Source organism: Vanessa atalanta, chromosome 9, assembly GCF_905147765.1.
Source record: "Vanessa atalanta chromosome 9, ilVanAtal1.2, whole genome shotgun sequence".
Lineage (NCBI taxonomy): Eukaryota > Metazoa > Arthropoda > Insecta > Lepidoptera > Nymphalidae > Vanessa > Vanessa atalanta.
The window spans coordinates 4,896,268-4,918,226 of NC_061879.1; the positions used below are offsets into that span (position 1 = coordinate 4,896,268).

Genomic DNA, 21,959 nt, shown 5'->3' on the forward strand with positions numbered 1-21,959 from the left:
AAATGAAGTCTTATTTAAATTGCAAAACAACCTGTTAATCCGTTTTACATAAACACCGTATTAGCATGTTCTCTTTTATCCCTCCATTTTGTTTACCAATATCGTAAATTTCCGTAGTGGCAAAAGTTAGACGTTTCGTCTTATTGAAATACTAGTGTTGAAGTTTCAGCATGATAATTGTCAATAAAAAAAGGAACTGCGTAATTATAATTATTATTGAACCCTCAATCAATAACAGTGGGTCACTAAACCTTTAAGTTGGAACTTAGAACTCTCAACTCAGCAATACAAGTGCGTATAGACATCAATATCATATTTAAGGCTTTAATTGACATATTAATTTTAAAAATCGTATTATATTTTAAATATAATTTACATTAGAAAAAATATATTTACTAATATTTTTCGTATATATATATATTATTTATAAGTTAAACTCGAAGAAAAACCTTTAGACGACTAAATCAATTATTAACTACTTTATGTGTGGTAAAAATATACATTAAAATACTTCGCAGTGGGTACAATAAAAGTTTAAAATATCTATGATTGTTTGGTTTTAACATATAGCAACACAACTGCTTGCTTACTTTGTGATGTCGTCTTCGAGTATCGAGTGTCGTCGTCTTTTTTAAAGTTTTATCAAGGTGATTTTTGTTTTATTAATGATATTTTACTATTAAATATTCGCCTTACAAGTTTCTATAACTGAAACTAAATATTCGGTGCAAAAATTTTCACCTTCATTTAACTGTTTCTATTTAATAGTTTATATGGCGGCCATATTAAATATAGAAGTTCTTTTGTAAAATTCATCGCAGCAAATCTTCTTGATCGATTGCCAATCTCGATTAAATAGTTTTGGTAATTAAGATACGTAACTTTTTGTTAAAGACTAAAGTTTTAGTTATGTACATTTTTATTATTGTTTTCATATATAGTAGCTCCAGTTTAGTAAACGTATATTATGTCGTATAAGTTGATGGTATACATTGCTTGTTGACGCGTCTCAAATGTCTTTGATGGAAGCGTACTTTGAATGAATTTTGTAATTTGCTTACTGTTTGTTGCAAATATTTTCGGTCTAAGTTGGTAAATCTGTCTAATTTGCTTTTTGTTTGTTACAGATATTTCCGGACTAAGTTGGTTAACGTGATAAACTTCTAAAGTAGCATATGTATTTAAAAGTGACTTATCGTGAAATTTGTTTAGTGTTGGACTCGAATAAAGATTTGATAAGTTTCTAATTTTAGTCACCCATAGAGGGCTTATTTGGTAAAATGATGACCGAAAATAGAATTAGTTCAAGTAATCACGTCGGAAACATGAGCAGTCAGAAAGGGTAGGAATATATTTTTTTTTCTTTGTTTTGTACAACCGACTTTCTCTAACATTCTTCTATAATTATTACAGAGATGTTGATAAAACTGTGGAAGATATTGGGTGGAAATCAAAATTAAAACTACCGCCTAAAGACAGAAGAATCAAAACCAGTGTAAGTTTACAAAGTACCCACATTTAAAAAAAACAAAATTTTATTTTAAGTTTTATTAAGTTACATGATTAAATTATTTAATAATTGTTCCAACAGGATGTGACAGACACAAGAGGAAATGAGTTTGAAGAATTTTGTCTTAAAAGGGAAATACTGATGGGCATTTTTGAAAAAGGTTGGGAGAAACCATCTCCTATTCAAGAGGCTTCAATTCCCATCGCACTTAGTGGTAAAGATGTGTTAGCGAGGGCCAAGAACGGCACTGGTAAAACAGGGGCATATTGTATTCCGGTTTTAGAACAGGTAAAAAATAATTTTTAATTTTTCAAACCTGAATCAAACATGTCTCTTTTAAGAAATGATGATACTTTTGGATTCCCCTTCACTTGTTGATAAGTGAGAAAAAACAGTTCTGATTATGACATTTTCATAATTCTTTTGAATAGTATTTCAATTTTATTTGTTTCTTATTTGGTGTGTCTTGGTTGTAGGTTGATCCAAAAAAAGATACTATACAAGCCTTAGTTGTGGTACCTACAAGAGAATTAGCTCTACAAACATCACAAATATGCATTGAGCTAGCAAAACACACAGACATTCGTGTAATGGTAACCACGGGAGGAACAAACCTGCGAGATGACATAATGCGCATTTACCAAAATGGTAATAGTGGTTTGAATAAAAACAATGTTAATTGGTCATAATATAAACCCATGTTTAACCCATTAATTGCTATAGACAATCCTTAAGTAGCAATAAACAAACCATAGATTTATATATATCATGCTATTTGCTCTAGCTCTATATTGTGCACTACAAACAGTTCTTGATTAATAGATATTTATAATACAACAATATTCCACTTAGCTACTAATATGCACTTTAGTTTTAATTGCAATGGTTATATATAAACATTGCCAACAATTAAGGTGCATTTTTTTTATGAGTCCTTTTTAAATAACAAAGATTATATAAGATCTTGACTGATATGGAATATAATGATAATGGTCATGTCAATTTAATGTTAATATAGTTTATTGGTCTTTACTACTTCTGTGTGTATTTGGAAGAGTCTTAAACTTGATCATCATCTAACAAATATCAAACTAGCCATATAATTTTTGCAATATACTTTCAGTTCAAGTAATAATTGCCACACCAGGGCGTATGATTGATCTCATGGATAAGCAAGTTGCAAAGATGGAAAACTGCAGGATGTTGGTTCTTGATGAGGCAGATAAACTTCTTTCTCAGGACTTCAAAGGCATGCTGGATACAGTTATTTCAAGGTTAAACTATTCAATGTTTGTTTTGCAAATTTCCTATTATATTTTTCGTAAATTTGTATTAATTTGTTTAAAAATTTTTTAGACTACCAAAAGAACGTCAAATATTGTTATTCTCAGCAACTTTTCCGCTGAGTGTTAAACAGTTTATGGAGAAACATTTAAAAGAGCCATATGAGATTAATCTCATGGAGGAATTAACATTGAAAGGTGTAACACAGTACTATGCATTTGTGCAAGAGAGACAGAAAGTGCACTGTTTAAATACACTGTTTTCAAAGGTAAGGCTGTCTAACTATTCAATATTTTTAATATGATAATTATTTAAGTGAAATAAAATTATTTTTCAAAAGTTAAAAGTTTTATAGTAATGATAATCTATGCGTTTGTCCTTAATACCTTACAATCAATAAGCAAAAGACTAGGAAATGTATAATTAAAAAAAAAAAATAGTTTTATTAAGTCTGCAATACATTTTTTTGACACTTGAAATAGGAAAGAAAGTAAATGAAATATGTTTTTATTAAAAGTAATATTATGCAACACATGTTATAGTGATAAAAAAGTATATAATATAAAATATATTTTCTATGTTCTTTTCTGAATCAATTTATTTGACCAAATTTCTTACTAATTTGTAAAAAGCCTTTTCACATATCTCAATGTTCACACCAAAGAAAGGTAAAGTTCTATTGTATTGAAAAATGGTGTTTTTTTATTAGCATTTAATTTTTACAATAATGTTGTGCTTCCTGATGGCTTAGTTATTTGTAGTGGGCTTAAGTAATACCATGATTTATACACTGCTTCTAATTAGAATTATATTTGTTTATTAAGCTGGACCTTTTGCTCATGTCCATAACTCAATATCATGTATAACATGGTGCCTTGCCTTGCTTTCACTGTAAGCTCTGCATGCAACTGAATTGCACTCTGTGTAATTACATTAATATTGCCACTTGCACAATCGGTCCAAATATGTGCTCCCATTATTCCTCCTGTTTTCTGTAATTAACTTTTTCCAATCTTTAAAGTTTGGGTTATAGCTAATAATATCCTCCCTTAGTTGCTTCAAGTTGCAGAGGTCCTTAACCAATTTTGTTGCTATTAGTGATGGATAGATGGAGTCATACATAGTTTTATACATATTTGTTAATAAATTATAAATTTATCATTTATTAACTTAATTATTTAAAACAACACATAAAAGTCAAAATAATATGTTTTAGTAATTTTATTAAGATTGAATCAAATTGAATATTACAAAAAACTCAGCAGTTAATATTTGTCTACAAATAAATAATATACAATTATATTTATCCTGCATGAAAATCCGATAATCTGATATTATTTAAGATATGTAGACTTAATTTGTTAATGTGCACTAATTTGTTAATGTGCACTATAACCAAATGTGCATTTTGTGCTTCCCTTGCTTTTCGAATTATGGTTTGCAAGAAGTCTCAAGAGATAAATGCATACTTTATATTTAAACTGTTATTTGTTTTGTAGCATGCTGTGTGCAATAATTAAATAAATGTATAAATTTAAGATTAAAAAAAAAAGATGTATATGTGGTGCATACCTCATGACATGGTTATTGAATTCTAAAAACTTTGTTTTGTGCTCATGATTAAATTGGAAATATTGAGATTTATAGTATAAGCCAGGATAGCAGTGTCCCAATTAGATTAAAAAAATACAAAATCAAACATGGTGAAGATATTCACAATTAAAGCAAGATAGCTTTAATTTACGAATCTGGTATTATTATGCTTTGAACGTCAATTGAATGGATAAACAGGCCTGTAATACACTTGTTTCTTATCTGGCCAATAAATTATTTTTGTGAACATAAATTAGGTTATTTTCGAACTTTTGATAACATTATTGTAACAACAACAAAGTTTCATTTAGTGCTGAGTTCACTCACTAAACAATATAAATATTAACTTATCTGAATTGAATTAGGGTTAATTATAATATACAAGTAAATAAAAATATTGAATAATAATATTATTCATTTTCATAATTAATTCTAAAACAATTAACGACAAAGAGCAAATAATAAATATATATATATAATTAACATTCAGCTCTTTATGATAAAATTATTTATTTTTATAATTAGATTTTTAATGTTATCAATAATCTATTCATAGACCAAAATATTTTTTTATTTTAATTATCGGATAAATTGAATGAGATATTATCTTTGTATAAAAAAAATAAATTTAGTATAAAAACATACATGAATAAGATAAAAAGTTGTTTATTATAGTACTGTTAAGATAAATGGTTGACAACAATTAAAATGCAATTTTGAATAATGTTATTTATGCATTTAGCACAATACTTGTAGTATTTATCCTATGTTCAACTTTCGCCATCACTAAATAATCTTAACCCTAAAGTTCACGGATTTTAGTTCAGCATTAATATATGTATATACATTTTAGGATTTAATATATTTTTAGTGGTTTTCAATCCACACAAAGCCTTAATGACTAGTACTGAATTACATCAATGTAAAGATTTTTCCTTTTTATTCTCATTTACGATATATCATAAAAGTTTTGTGTATTATATTTTTACAGCTGCAAATAAACCAGTCCATTATATTTTGCAATTCAACGCAACGTGTGGAGTTGCTCGCAAAGAAAATAACCGAATTGGGTTACTGCTGCTATTACATCCACGCGCGCATGGCTCAAGCGCATCGTAATCGAGTGTTCCACGATTTCCGCGCGGGCCTCTGTCGCAACTTAGTGTGCTCGGATCTGTTCACCAGAGGTATAGACGTGCAGGCGGTGAACGTGGTCATCAACTTTGACTTTCCGCGCATGGCGGAGACCTACCTCCACCGCATCGGCCGCTCGGGACGGTTCGGGCACCTCGGTATAGCGATCAATCTGATCACGTACGACGACCGGTTCGCACTGCACCGCATCGAGCAGGAGCTGGGCACGGAGATCAAGCCGATCCCGAAGGTGATCGACCCGGCGCTGTACGTGGCACGCGCGGACGAGGACGACGTCGGCAAGTAACGCCGCCGGCCCCTTCGCCTCCTGGACTTACTGACTGGTGAATGGAATTAGGATAAAATTACAAAAACAAAAAACTTATTTGTAAAAAGTGTAATGAATTTATTGTAACGATATGTGCGTGTATATAGTTTATCGTGAAATAAGACTTGAACCTAGAAAAGGTTAATTTTTTAAAAGTGTATATAATAAACATCGGAACTTACGAAAGGCACCTTGAGCTCTTTGTCCATATTGGATTCTGTGCGCGGTTTCCTGCGATTGTTAAAAAGTAAAATATTTATCTGATTATCCTACTTTGTGAGAGTCTATCTAAATTTGTCAGTGATCAAAACATAAATTGTGGTAGACTTTTAACTTGTGCAACTCTACCTACCCATACTTATGAAAAAATTTGAGCTAGCGCATATTTAATTTGAAACTTCACATAAATTAACATTTATATTTATCCGCGTATGGGTAGGTAATAAGACTAGCTCAAATGAAACATATCGAAAAATAATTCATTGAATATATCAGCGTCATAGTTGTTGTTTCTGGCCGCTTGAAACAATGCATTTACTTCGAGCCGTTCCTATTTGAAATCAGGTTAAAGCAGCAAATTGACACAAGATTTTAAATAAGCTAAAAGTCACAAAAAAAGAACTAGAATTACCTGTGATGTGATTATTTATTTGGATATAGAGTCATTGTTGCATTAACTTGATTTTGCAGTTCTTATATTTTATTGTTAATTTAAAGCGGTAAAAGTCACAATGTAAAAAGAAAAAATGTAAGGTCTTGATCTAGAGAATGGGTTGTTCAGTAATTTTCAAAAGATGATATTGGCATATGGGGGCATTTTAAAGAACAACAACAGTCTGCCTACTGACAGCCCTTTTCTCAAATCAAAGATTACAATTGAAAAGTTCACTTGTGACAAGCTAACAAAGCAGGGGAATACATTCATTATGTTTAACGGCTTGCATTATGAATATTGCTCTGCTTCTTGAGGGGTTATAATGAGAGCCATTTGTGTTCAATTAAATTTAAAAATGATGAGCTCTCGGGGTTTAAAAATTTGGGATGTCTCGTGAAGAGTTATATAATTGGTCACAGTCAAGGTAAATCTAAATGCATATTATATTTATAAAAAAATATGTTCTATAAACACATTAATTGTATACTGCCATTGTTTGACATCATTGTTTAATTTATCTTAAAATATTTCTCTGTATTGCCTTGTTTTAATCTTATAAATATTTAACAGATTTTCATTTTAAAAACAAAGCAATTGTTAGAGAGAGAAGTGTCAAGATTGTTGAAATATCTGTAACTGTGATATCAAATTCATCACCAGGTTATACAAATATGGTAATGAGATGAGATGTTTTATCTTAATTTTGTCTTCCGATTACTCTTTAAATTAATTGGGGTAAAGTAGTTAATTTCTATTTAAAAACAAAGTGACAAATGTGCTATAGTTAATATAAATCGTCTTATTCTTAATAGTGATATTCGATTAGTACAAAAATATTAGTGTTTTGGATTGTCTTAAGAATGGAATAACTTACATTTTAGACGTCTCATCTGTTTGCCAAGTGAAAAAAGGCAGCATATCATAGATATTTTTATAAAAATCTATTTCAAACAATAAATCATGAACTTAAAACCTAAAAACTATACAAGAATATATCATAAAAGTAAATCCTATTTTTATTGAGCACATCAATTGAATTAAAATGTCATTAACAAGTTAACTAAAATTGTTTTGATATTGTTTACATTACAAGAAAAATTCTTCAAAACTTCCAATACTCAGTCTTAAATATATATACCATAAAACTTCAAGCTAACCTTTGCATTTCATCCAATTATATATTTCAAGATGTTGATTTTTTCTCACATTCGTTTAAATGCATAGTGAATTTACGAGAAATGTGGAAATGGAAATATTTACACATGCTCTACGTCATGTGCAAAAATGTTTGTAATATCATAAATATATTTTTGTTAAAAAAAATGGGCCAAAAATAAACTCTTCACATAATGTTTTTGTTTTAATTCGAATTTTGAAATAACATAATTTTAATCATACAAATTGAATCCAATATGTACTCATGTCCCTATAGCTTATTTATCTATTAATACTGTAAAGAACACAACAATTTTCCATGTCGTAACTCTGTTTTCGATGAGTTAGTATATTATAATATTTGACAGTACGTGCAGAAGACTAGGAATAAGATTTATGCCGAAGGACTGAAATAAACAGTACAGTATTGATTCAATAGTCAAGAACTCTTAGTATTTACACTATAGTACTCATAATATTGTTAATTTATTAGCAAATCGCGTGGCATACGTAAATCGAAGGTTTGTTTTTCTTTATTCCTTCTTCGATTGGAATAGACTAGATTATCATACAATTAATCTAATGATATTTTTTTTTATTTGTTAGAATAGGCTAACTAAACACTTATAGAGTTAGCCAGTCGAAGTTCACTAATCGGTGAACAATATGGAGGCTTTAGTCCAGTTAAGATGTTCACAGTTCACACGCAAATCTTAAACGAGCTTGTCCATGAACTATAGATAGCTTTAGACGTTTTGCTGGTCTAAAAGGGGTAATTACCGCTTCCTTATTGTTCTTACACTCACGTTTAGTCCACGCACCTCATTCAGCTCTCTTTTGATGTTTACTGATGTGAGGAAATTCTATCGTAGGGAAGTTGAAACAATCTAAGCAATCGGTCGTCACGACTGGTGGTTGCTCGAGTTCTGCCGGTACCAGGCTCCTTTTCTAAGAACCTGCCGCTACAGACCTTCAATATACTCTAGAAACCGTAGACTGGTTTAAATTTAAATTTCTAGCAACTGTTCGTTGATCCAAGCCTTTCCGCACGAATGCCACAATTTGAGCGGCTTGTTCGAACGAAGTATTCATATTTATAGTCACAAAACTTTTTTTGAATTTAAAAGACTAATAGTCAATACTATTATTGGTAACAAACATTTAAATTGTAAATGAAAAAAAAAAAGAATTAATTTCTAACTTTACTGTAATAAGACACGAATTTGAGACGGCACGCATTTTAATCTCCCGCCTATAATTTTATATTTTACTGCAGTTTCCTTCAGTGTTTTATTTTTGGAAATGGAATGAAAACACGTTCTAAATAAATATAAGATATTTATTAAGCCTTTTCTTATTAATATTTATAAAATCATATAAATTCATCAAAATACTTAAGTCAAACTGCCGGAAAACGGCGACTGTGATCTATTTTATTCGCACTTATAATATAAGCGATTTAATTAAGTACAGGTTAGTATTTTTTTGTGGAACTCAGTAATTTCAGTTAAAAAGCAATATAATAATACAAAATTAAAAACAAATCTAAATATAAATATTTTTGGGCTTTATTACAAGTCTTTACATTTTGAGTCAAATGGCGTCAACGTACAGCATTGTTAAATAAAATAAAGCTGCGGTTCGTAATTATAATTTTTAGAAATTTGCACACAATTCCTTGTACATATATTTTACTTAATAACCTCATTAATAATTATAGGTTTATTTATGAACATGAAAGTTTAGTAGCTATTAGAATTTTTCAGCGCTGTACGACATGTTATTAATATAATTAAAAGAAAATTAATCTTATATTCACGTCATTTTAATTACAACAGTACGTAAATTTACGAAAATACCCACGTTAATGATTTTTATTCGAAATTAATTGCTACCGCGAAATACGCAAACGCAACAATATAAACTAAAAATCCGTAAAGAAAGTTATTATACATATTTAAATATATTATATATATATTTTTGAATACTGAAAATAAAATATATAAGTTTGAAATTATAAAAAAATGACTTAGGTACTTAAAATTAAACTAGCCCAAATATAATTTAAGGTTAAGAGGTGGGAAATGGAATATTTATGTTGCGTTGTCAGGTCCCCTAAATTTGTGACAAGAAATTTCAAGTTTATTAAACATTGTCAGTATTTATATATATAATTAAATAAAAACACAAAGTATACAAACATTAAATTGATTCCTAAAGTACATGAAAAATTGCTTAAAATTAACTATTAAATAAAAATACAAACTCCTTAAAATGAAGGTATGACTTAGCAATTTAACCAACGAATGAAGAACTATGTGTGTGTATATATATATATATATATAGTAGGTTCTGTGGGAGGGCTTTGTACGCGGATATCAATGGATATGCCATGGAATGCGGACAAGGTAGAAATGTCATTTTGTATGCCTAGGACATTTTTTCAATGTTGTGTGAATATTTTTAAATGAGTGTCGGTCATGTACCTGCATTTGTCTTATGCAATGGTATTTGGGCGAGAAAATTTTACTTGTTGGTAGGGCTTGGTGCGAACCTGGACTGGTCATTAGTTATTATATCGTAAATCAGTAAGACATAGTATTCTTATGTGCCGGTTTGATGGATGAGTGAGCCAGTATAACTGCAGACACAAGGCGCATTGGTGTGGATGTACGGAACGGTTAATGTTTCTTACAGCGCCAATGTCTAAGGGCGGTGTAGACCACTTACCATTAGGTGGCTCATATGCCAATTTACGTACCTTTTACTTAAAAAGCAGAACTAATACGTAATTATGACGTAGCTCTCAGATATCTATGGATTTGTAGATGCCAAGTTTAGTGTTTTACTTTGTAGTTGTAGTTTTATTTATCCATACTTATTCTGAAAGTATTTTTGAATTTTTAAGCGTCCACACCTATTTCTATAAGTTAAATAATATAATAATAATATATATAAATAAACCATTAACACGAATTACTCTAATATATATTATCAATATTTAATTAAGTCATGAAATGTTAAATTCATTGTCATTTTAAATTCTTGGATAACATTACAATTTGTTGCTAAAACTATCTAAAATACATTACATTCATGTAGACTTGACAAGCCATTATCTTATGTATAACAACATCGAATAATATATTACATTAAGTACATTGGCATGGCTGGACGACTGACAGGAAATCATTCAAAATACTATATAATAAAAAGTTAAAAGCAGTCAGTTATGTATATTTAATTTTATCGAGGCAAAAATGAATATATAAACAATAGGCCATTTTAAGATTCGGTAATATTTGGAACGAATATTTTTTACGCGGTTCACAGTAGAGTGAAATGTCAGAAATCGTTACTAAGGGAAAAAAATCATTATGCGCACTCAAGGCGAGCTGTCCGTTTTTAAATATTAAAAAAATTGGGTTTTCTTTTTTGTTATTGTTTTAAATCACACTTGATTTTTAATAACAATTTTGACATCTTCATTTAAATATTCTCAAACGTTGTTCATTAATTTTATCGTGTCTGTTTGTGTTATTTTATATTTAATACATAGTGAAAACAACTTCGTTCGTTCTGTCGTGGGACACCTTTCGATTCTCTTTTTATTTGCGACTTTTCATTTAGTATTCGAATAACTGCAACGCCAATGTAAACTAAATACTATCAATATAATATTGTCTATTTTTATATCAAAGACGGATATTTACATGTTTTACGAACGGAATCATAACATACGCTGTACCACGCGGTTTCTCGCTCGATACATTTCGATTATACACGGCCATTAAATACAGTTTTTCCGTATTTATTACAACTTCGCTCCTTCTTCAAAAAGGTCATAAATTGAATTTACTTAGTTAATATTATCGGAATAAATGTATTATATTATAACTATATTTCGTTACATGCAGCTGTGATATTTACTTATTTTATTAAATACATAATATTAGTACAATAACTAATTAGCCTTGACGCTGAATCTGATCAATTTATTGTATTGTTTGTTAGCAATTATTTCAACAGAAATTTCCTTTAAATATACTTTGTCAATGTTAAAAGTTAAAGTGATACACTAGAAAACACAAATGTTTTAATACTTATTATTATGACGACATCTTTCTGATTAATTTTCGTCACTCTTTCGTACAATATTTATTACAGGGCACAAGTTTAGAGTGCGCAACTGTGTGAGAACACACTGTGTTCCTTCACTCTCCTAATCGACATGGGACGACAATCTCACTCGAAGGAATAGACAGGCAAAGGACTAACAGTTTTTACTAATATAAAAGACTTACTTACTCAGATTTTCTGTACGGAAAAACTCATTAGTTTTATTTATTGTACTGGCTCATCATGGTTTTAAACCAAGGACCTAGGGTTATGCAGTCTTATGAGTTAGCCGCTAGAGCAAAGAGGCAGTCAAACGAGTCCAGGCTACTAATAACAGAGCTGATACATTCATTACTTTATATTACTCTTCGTAGGCGAAATATTTTCACTAACAATAACTTTTTAAATATACAATATGTTATATGACGAATGATATGCGAGTGGCAAGTAACGAATGTTCAATCAAAATATAATACATACGATTATATATATTTGACATAATATAAATAGATGCTGTCAGAAAAGACTGTTTCACTGCTAATATTGTTTTACCTACATGAATTATTTACAAGAATATGCGCTCTATTTGGTCACTGACCTCCCAAAAAGTCAATATGGCGGGTTTAATAGAATAATCACGAGAATTTCACTGTGTTGACTTTGTGAAGAAAATTATATATGGAAATGGAAACTAAAACAAATAAAAGTCAGTCAAACGAGTCCAGTTTAGTTTACGTGTACGTTTTAAGTCGGTTTATATTTTCGGGTTTTTATTGTCTTTCGATTCAGGCATTTTTCAGCACAGTCCCAAAGCCCACTCAGTGGGAAGGCAGTGAATTGGACTATTTGTAATAATGAACATTTGAGTCCAGGTGAGCACAGGAATCCATATTAATGGGCTCATTACTGGGCAGGTTTCGGTGATTTCCTCAACGGCGACACGTGCGTTGCTTAAGTACAAACAGAGGAAAGAAAGAAGCAATGCATCATGGAACCGGCCGATAGACGGGTGCGCTCAGTTTGCACGGATACAAGGCGGCGGCCAGCTAGTCGTCGGCCAGCGCGTCGGCCAGCAGCGCGGGCGGCGGCGGCAGGCCGGGCTGCAGCGTGACGGCCACGCCGCGGTTGAGCGACACGGCGGGGTACAGCGCGCCGCGCAGCCCCGTGAAGGCCACGTCGCCCTGCGGCACGTCGTCCACGGCGAAGCGCAGCGTGCCGCGCGTCAGGTCCAGCAGCACGCCCACCGTGCAGCCGCGCGCGATGCCGCCCGCCGCGCGCCCGCCGTGCGCGCCGCCGTGCACGAACCACGAGCGCACGCCGTCGATGTACATGGCCCAGCCTAGCGCGTCGCTGCCTGCGGGCGCGGGTGCGGGAGTGGTGAGTGGTGCTCTATCGAGCCGCATTAGTACAGATCTACAGTGTGCGGGGCCCACTCACCGAGCATCTTGTCCCGGGCGACGTCGGCTCGCGCGATCCCGAAGGCGGGGTCGGCGTCGCCGTCGTACTCGTCGATGCGTAGGCGCCAGTAGTGCAGTCCCCGAGCCAGCGGCTGGTCGGCCAGCGCCACTCGCGGCTGCCAGCCGCTGGCGCGCGCCACGAGTCCGTCTGCGCCGATGGCCAGGCCACCCTCGGCACTGGCACATCGGGCGTCCCAGGTGAACCACGCCACTAAAAAGGAGATCTTTTTAATATTCCGTGCTAAATCGTTAAGAGAGCAAGGGTTGAAATAATCACAGTTTGCTGTGTGCTCAATTTCTAAAAGTACATAAATAATTTTCACTTTTCAATCATGCTGGGAAAGTGACATAGTTAAACCTATGTAGTAAACTATGATTTCTTTATTTTAATCTTCACATTTTATGAGGTCCGTGTTAGAATATTGACGCGTCTGCCCAGACAGAACTTATAATTTGTTTTCCCACCCAATAAAAATACTTCCTATCGCTATGTTTCGGTTTGATATATGATGAGTGAGTCAGTGTAATTAAAGGGCCCGAGGTACATCTTAAGTCCCATTAACTATATTCAACGTGCAAAGCTTAGACTGTGTTCCGTATCTCACTCACCAGGTGATGTCTGTAAGCCTATAACTTCGCTGTACGGTCCCTCCCCTGCTCCATTAAACGCCTTCACACGTGCACTGTACAGCGACGCATAATGTAGACCGTCAATTGTGCACACCGTCTCCCGACCGCAGTATACCTCCTGGAAGCGATAAAAGGTTTATGAAAACAGGGCAATGCTGTGTTCTGATTTAATTGCTAGGTGAGCTAGTGTCATTACGAATAACAAACACGAGTAATATTACGTAGGGTGATTTGCGATTGGATGAGATAGCGCATTAATTGTAATATTTCAAAAGTTAGTAATTCCTAAAACCAAAGTCATGCCTCGCTTGTTAGCTTAGCCCAACTGCAATATATGTATTACAATGTAAAAATAATAATCGGTATAATAATAGGAGCTCACCCGGAAGGGCCCCCCCAGCCCGTCGTCCAGCTCGAGCACGTACCCGCGCACGGCGCGCGGGGCGTGCGGCGCGCGCCACGCCAGCGTGCACGAGCAGCCGCGCGCCGCGCACGCCTCCACCGCCATCTCCGGCGCGCCCGGCGCTGCGACACACATCTCTATACTAGCGTTCTCTGTCGTGTCCTCCTGACCGCTTTCGGCTGAGGCGACCGATCACGATGATCAGGATTTCCCCCCTTTTGACTATGAAATCTTAACTTAAATTCGAAACGAATGTACATTTTTTTTTAAGTATTTCTGAATTATGGAATTTCCCATTGGCGGGACAGTGTTAGGAGTGGTTCGTACTCCTTGCAGTGACAGTGTCTATGAGGAGAGGGATCTTATCATCACGTGACATAATTATCTACTTGTATGCATTCCCAAAAAAACATAAATAAATAATATATATGTTCACTTTATAAAAATAAAAACAATTACAGATTACACGCAAAGTACGTTGTATAAATAGGGTGTGTGTTAAAGATAGTGCTTGGATGTCATAAATTTTTCCAGTTTATCGAAATACACTTACTGATAACTGTGGGTACAGTTTGTGAATCATTATTATCATATTGCTTTATTATTGTATTGATTAATATATGTACCTAACGCCTATACCTCACTTTAGGGATAAATTTAGTATGAATTTCATCTATATGATTTGTTAAATCATACCTGTTTGACAATTCGCCTGCAAGGTAGATGACCCTTATGTTTACCTACACTTATATTATAAATGTGAAAGTAACTCTATGTGTCTGTCTGTCTGTTAAGTTTAATAATACTTGGCCCAAGGAAGGACGTAGACTACATTTTTTTATATACGACGGATAAGACCGAAGATAAGGATTTTGTGATATTTTTCATTTTGTTATTTTTCCTAATTGTTTACGATGGTAGTTAGACATACTTAACTTAATCTTATCAGATGCTTGTCTAAAGCGTTAATAATGTAGGAAAAGTTGTTTTTAAGTAATTGTAATGTTATGACTATTTTACCTGCTGTTTTCATTTCCTTCTCTGGAGCTGCAGTCCAAATGTTAGCGAGAATAAAAACATTTATATAAAATAAATATTCTTGCAATCTTCGTCTTCGTGTTATAAAGTAAAAATATTTCTTTGGACCAACTCACGTATACATTCTATGAAGTTCATCGTCTTTACAGTGCGTAGTACTGGCTCGATGTCCAGTGTGAGCGCGGATGGAGCTGGCGGGGCGTCCAACGACGACCGCAGGCCCGACGTGGTGTCCTGCGCACGCGCAGACAGAATCCTACCCACCTACGGGCACGAAACCGATAAAATAGCCTAATTAAATTTGTATACTTATTACAAATTTAATATCTGAAAATGTGTTGCATCTGTAGTATATTAATTATTTTCAATAATAAGTAGATTGGATAATAGTAAAAAAAATGTCCGTGGGATGGAACGCATTTCAATTTTGATCTCATTAAGAGAATATATATGTATCTATAAGTTAAATAATTAACCAAATAAGTTGATCCGAAAGAAACCAATAAAATAAAAGAGAAAATTGCCAATTGTTCTAAGATAAAAGTTCTTGGCCAAGCCTTGAAAAACCACTCAAACTAATATAATTACGATTTACTGGTGGCATAGTCCTTTTAAAAAAGGTTAGGAAATGGTGGGAGGCGTCTCCCGTCTGGGGGGACACATACGTCAGACAGGGTAACAGCAATGACTGTTTACAAAAAAACGCCTTAAAAAAATATATCACTATTATTAAGATCTTACTTGAAGAAATGCTGCATGATCTGATTCCTTCAAGGCCTCTATCGAGAAATGTAGTAACGCGGTCGCTTCGCGCAGTTTTTGCGCGGCTTGTGATGTCAGTGAGCGCATGTTGGTGACGGCTTGAGATCTTGTGTTACGGGCTGCTCTTATTAGCTCATCCCGTCTTCTTTCTATTGCTCGGGTAATTTCTGCGCACGCTTGATCTATTTGCACTTCCAGTTCCTCGCATGACTCCTAATTTTAATTAAACTATATGTAGTATCAAATCATAGGTATTTTAATAAAACAAAGAAACAGCTCACATACATAAACAAAAGAATACCAAGCTGTTAATTTATGTATGTGACTGAATTAATTTTCTACATTGCTTTTCTTCATGTAATATATTACATAATTATAATAATTTCTTAATATAAAAAAAAATTTTTGAATCGATTTTGTCTTGGAACTTCGATTATGATTCTATTCATTGGGTCTTTTAACCGTTTAAGTAGTATGAAATAGAAAAAATTCTAGGTAATTTTAAAAATTATTGTAGTATACAATCTAGCAATTATTTATTTGAGGATAGTAAAATGTATGTTCAATTAATATTATGTATTATATAATAATCATTTTGTTTTGTTTTACTTACATTAATTTTATCTCCTGATCCTTTGACTAGTTGAATGTATTCAGTCATAGCCTTAGCTTCTTCAGACAGCTGATGTAGTGTTTGTGATAATTCAGTCTAAAACAAATTAAATATTAAATTAATAATTTACAATTATTTTTATAAGACTTAGTATGGCTAGATACATTATTGCTTAGCATGGTACAAAACAATGGTCTAACAAATGCCTGTAATAAAATAAGATTATAGAATAACTGGCTGAAGAGTCTGACCTTTGCTTCCATTTGAAATAAAAAACAAAAAACATATCTTAGATGAAATTTTTATACACATTGTAAAGCTCTTTTCACATAACTGAGTGTGAAATTAAATTTGTCCAAAGTAATTTAGTACATTGTACATATAATGCTTTTATGGGATTAAATTTTTCAAAAACATTAATATAAGTAGAATTTACCCTACCATACTACTAGTCTACCTATTTACTCCTACCCATTGGTCTACTATCGTTGGACTATCCTAGTTTATCTTTCTCGGTGGTAAATTCAATTTTTTTTTTTATTATATGTATTTTTATTCTCAAAGTATTTTTAAATACTTAAAGCCTTAACAACAGATAATGAGTTATACTATTTAATTATTTGTTGTGTTTCTATTGCAAAAATAAGCATTACATTGATCAAAATAAAGAATCTTATCTATGTAAATAAATAAATACATAACAAAAACACTGATATCAGGAATGATATGAGATGATGGTAATTAATTATATCAGACACTATCAGTTGTGTAAGCAGTCAATAATAAAAATTGAAGATATTGTTTTGTCAAAATTGTTTGTCTAATGGAATATCACAAAAAGTGATATTCCATTATATATATTATATAAACACATCTGTGCTTATGAACTAGTTGATGCAAAGGAATTAAATTTCATTATCCAACATTAAAATAATTGGTATGACAATTGGATTTTTGATAAATCTAAGAAGCATAATTATTACGATGTCTACCTTATGTGCCCTAGCTGCACTGGATAATTGCTGTGTCTCATGTGATGAATGTCTCTCTGCAACACAACTTTGGCAAATTGGAACCAAACAGGTATTGCAATAAAGGATAGGTGTAGAGCCATGGTCGTTACATGTAGTTCCTAATGCTCTCAACTCATGTTGTGCAAGAGGCCCTCTCGTGGGATGCCAGGCGTCTCTGCAGCTTGCACAATACCGAACGGAACACTGCTCACAACGCACTATAGCTGCCCTTCTTTCTCCTTCACACATTTGACATGCTTCTTCTGCAGGAGGTGTCACACTGATTCCGCCAAAACGTTCTACAATGGTTCGCATAACACGAAACGGTGGAAGGCCTTCTGCTCCATTATCATCTAAGTATACTTGCTTATTACAAAGTGGACAGGTAATGCTAAATGCCGCTGAAGAGTACGCAGTGGCAGCGGTAGCACCTGCGTAACTATTGGGTCTTGATCCACAAACAACACCACTATCGGTTTCACTCGAAACAGATGCTTTATCAGCTTCCTGATAATCAGTCGTCACAGTCGATGTATTGTCTGTTTCATGGACATGAGTTTGTAAGCCGACAGCACAAATACGACACAAAGCATGGCCACAAGGGAGAAGAACAGGTTCTCTATAGAATTCTTTACATATAAAACATCTCAATTCTTCTTCCATTTTCGATCGTATAACTTAAATAAATTGGATATTAATATAAGTACTCTTTCAGGTATAAAAAATAATTTACTAAATTAAATAAAACATTATTGTACTGCATTTTTACTTAGATGTTCACATTTCAAATCACTGTAGTCTGTATAGTCGTAAACATAGTAAATAAATAATATTAAAAAATACAAAAGCGAAACATTAAGTTCACCTGCAGCCACAAAGGCACAGACAATAAATTATCTACTCAATCAATCAAAGCACAGACGTACATATGTATTTAATAATGGTAGATATTAGATAATTGAATATATTCCTATTTTATTTTGTTACTTATTTTTATATCCACCTAAGGAATTAAGAATAGACTTAAAAAAAACTTCCTATAGTTACTTTTTTTTGTTATATTTGCTATCACAGGTAAAAGATTCCATAATGGTTATGTGCAAAGTCTTAATGGTTATTACTTGCAGGTACAGATTGTAAGCAATGCCATATTAACAGCAAATATGTTAGACAAATAAATGATTAAAATATTGCGTGGGAATAAATATATTTAACTTAAAGAATCTCGTTATGAAGTATTATCATTTAATCGAGCTAGGAGTGCAAAACAGCTTGCATATGACCAAATAAGTACACTAAAATTGTTTTATTAATATTTGTATTGGAACATAGTGAATTATTTTCATTTTACTCATGTAACTCTTAGGAAAATATTTTATAAAATATGTGGCTGTATAGGGTATGCCTTATTTGTTTCTTATTTTTTGTTTTAAAAACGTTTTGACACTGACAAGCGAGATATCGTAAATAAAATAGTTGTTGTTTATGTGTTGATAGCGGTTAAAATGTTATGAGATTTCCAGAATAAATTATGCTTAATTGAAATGTTTAAAGCCAAAAATTTGCTAGAAATAGACACTGATTTCTAATTAGAGTGGATATAATTTAAATGGATAAGATTTACTTTTTTATTTCATTCAACTAGATTAGATTTTATACCAGAAAAGATAAAAATAAATTTTAACAAACGATTTTTTTTATAAAGATTTTATTATGGACTCAGTTTTGTCATCAGACGATAGCTGTGATCATGATTTAAAGAGCTTAAAAAATCAGTTGAACGGTTAGTGTAATTATTAATAATTTATTTATTTAATATTCTGCAAATATTACTATCGTTAAAATTATTATTTACTAAAACAAGAAAATATATTGACGAAATACAAGTAAAATAATGTGGGTTTTTTTTTATAGAATTTGGTCTGGATGAAGATAATTTAAGTAAAGAAGAAATGATGGATATACTTAAGGCACTTAATTATTCAAAGGCAACAGTTCAACCAGATCAACCACCACAAAAAGAGGTAAAACAAATAATTTGTATTATTTTAATTTTTGTTCTTAATGTATATGTATTATTATAAATAGTTATATTATTTGTTTAATTTATGTAGAAGGAGGAAAAATCCAGCATCACTCCACCCAAAATGATGACAAGACGATATTTAAATGTGAGAGACAGACGCATGCCTTGGAGCCTTATTCCTCATACTTTAGCACCGGCCGAAAAAGCTAGAACTCTTGCTGTATATATAAAGTTAATGTCAATAAATTCATACCGCCAAGCAAGGCAGTCATCAAATATGACTGCTTGGTCTCCGCCCATCCAAATTGTTGAGTCAACTAGAATACAGCCCCATAGATCAACAAGAAGTGGTCGTTCTGTTCCACTGTATGCTGATTATGATGATGACTCATCAGACTTTGACTGTGTGATCACCAAATCCAAGAAAAGAAGGGTATCAAATACTGATCAGACGGATACATGTATTAAAAAAGGATTAAGCTTAAAGCGTAAACTACAAAAGGATGAAAATATTAGGCCAATCAAAGAAGCCAAAGTCATACATGAAATACAAAGGTCTGATGATGAAAATAATTTAAAAGTTGATATTTATTCAATAGTTGATGACTGAAAATGTTAAATAGAATTTTTTTACATAATAACACACCTTATGCAAATACTGATCATTTATAAAATTGAACTGTCTTTGACAACATACTCATAAATAAAATTTGTAGCAATGATTTAGAATTTATATTGCTCATAAAAGAAGCAAAATGTAAATAGTATTTGCACAAATTATTTATTTCATTTATCAATTATACTAGTTTAGGTGATCGTAAAAAAAAAAGAATATTTATTTTTTGTGATATTTATAGAGATAGATAAAGCATGTACGTTAGAAACGCGATGTACACTTCTGCAATGCACAATTTGGTAAACAGACAGTATTGGCTTTACATTAACATGTCAGGCAGAATTTACAGTAAACTGCAAAACCTCGTTCAGAGAATTGTAGCTAGACAGTAAATTGTTATAAAAATACCTGGAATTTGATATAAAAGAAATTATTTTTTTATATCGAAGTGTTTCGTTTCGGTTCTACTATCATCAATGAGCAATTAAGTTCTGTATCCATTGCAGCTTTTACTCAACACACTAAATTTGGCGTGTTTTTTTAACACGCAATGTAAATGAATATATTTGAAAATATCGTGTTTGATTTCACGTGCGGTGTGTGTTACATGTAATTTTTTTATTTTATCCAACGTATCCAATATTGCTGTAGACAGTGTTGATACACTATGAATGATCGATCTTGAAACCAGCAGGTACATAATACAGTGTAAACTATATAACGACACTCAAGGGACTGTGTGAATTTGGACGTTATAGAGTAGACTTGTATCATAAGAAAGATCTGTATTAGAAAAAGAAAAAGTTTATTTCAGACTAGTGTTAGTAATTAAATACAATAGTAATTAAAAAAAAACTTATTTGAACGCTTTTGACGTCTTCTGTTGCACCAGTAGTTTTGTTGTATTTTTTTTTTTTTTATTTAAGTGCGACTTTGTTGCTTCCATAGCTTGTTTATGCGCGCAAGCAATCAAAATTTGTAAACTAAAGAATGGTTTTCTTAGAAAATTCGGTATGATCTCTACAGTTTATTACGGGTTAGGACAAAAAAGCGACAAAAGAACGTACAACTATAATATATATATAACTATAATTTTGGCAACTAAAAATAACTTTTTATTCTTTAATGTGTCGTTATTGAGACTGGGTGTAACGCTATATAGAGTGTATCATTGTATGGAAGACAAGATGAACCAAAGTCGAGTGATTTCGACGGTTTAGGAAGTTTGTCGTTAAATCGAGTGACGTTACATGGAGTTTACACTTTATATTAATTTTTGGCTAAAAAATGTGCTTTGTGATCTTTAAATAAAGTTATTATTTTTAAGAGCCGTTACTGTATTCTTATTTTTTCGATACTCGAACGAAAATCGATAATATAATAAAAATGTCGAAATAAGATTAGCTTTACACCAACATATAGCACAAGATATGTTGGATACAGTTTGATGAAGTTAGCTTAGCTAGAACAGAAAGGATGAACGACGTAATGTGTTTTCAACACGGAACTGGTTTAAGCCGCCTACTTTAACTAATTCATGATATTATTATGGTTTTCATTAGTGGGCTCAATGGCGTAGGTATTATAGGGCAAGGCGTTGCGGTGCATCAGGCACGACCTCTA

General features: G+C 32.5%; 3 protein-coding genes across 4 annotated transcripts; 2 read left to right on the top strand and 1 right to left on the bottom strand.

The window, feature by feature from the left end:
* Positions 1-550: 550 nt before the first annotated feature.
* LOC125066559 (ATP-dependent RNA helicase me31b) lies at positions 551-7,854 on the top strand. Of its 2 annotated transcripts, none has more exons than XM_047674686.1 (8): positions 551-647; positions 1,128-1,342; positions 1,414-1,495; positions 1,592-1,798; positions 1,987-2,158; positions 2,634-2,784; positions 2,867-3,062; positions 5,379-7,854. In XM_047674686.1, the coding sequence occupies exons 2-8, from the start codon at positions 1,281-1,283 to the stop codon at positions 5,826-5,828; spliced, it is 1,320 nt and encodes a 439-aa protein (XP_047530642.1). In that variant the 5' UTR covers positions 551-647; positions 1,128-1,280; the 3' UTR covers positions 5,829-7,854. The 2 variants fall into 2 exon arrangements, with proteins under 2 accessions (XP_047530642.1, XP_047530641.1); XM_047674685.1 differs by lacking the exon at positions 551-647 and adding an exon at positions 730-864.
* A 1,159-nt stretch (positions 7,855-9,013) lies between these two features.
* Positions 9,014-18,564, bottom strand: LOC125066548 (E3 ubiquitin-protein ligase TRIM9). The gene is made up of 8 exons (XM_047674666.1): positions 17,674-18,564; positions 16,682-16,777; positions 16,048-16,281; positions 15,423-15,570; positions 14,248-14,390; positions 13,845-13,983; positions 13,216-13,446; positions 9,014-13,132 (listed from the first exon to the last, which is right to left on the bottom strand). The coding sequence occupies exons 1-8, from the start codon at positions 18,355-18,357 to the stop codon at positions 12,825-12,827; spliced, it is 1,983 nt and encodes a 660-aa protein (XP_047530622.1). The 5' UTR covers positions 18,358-18,564; the 3' UTR covers positions 9,014-12,824.
* Positions 18,565-19,162: 598 nt separating this feature from the next.
* Positions 19,163-20,444, top strand: LOC125066581. The gene is made up of 3 exons (XM_047674713.1): positions 19,163-19,477; positions 19,609-19,718; positions 19,809-20,444. The coding sequence occupies exons 1-3, from the start codon at positions 19,408-19,410 to the stop codon at positions 20,328-20,330; spliced, it is 702 nt and encodes a 233-aa protein (XP_047530669.1). The 5' UTR covers positions 19,163-19,407; the 3' UTR covers positions 20,331-20,444.
* Positions 20,445-21,959: the final 1,515 nt, after the last annotated feature.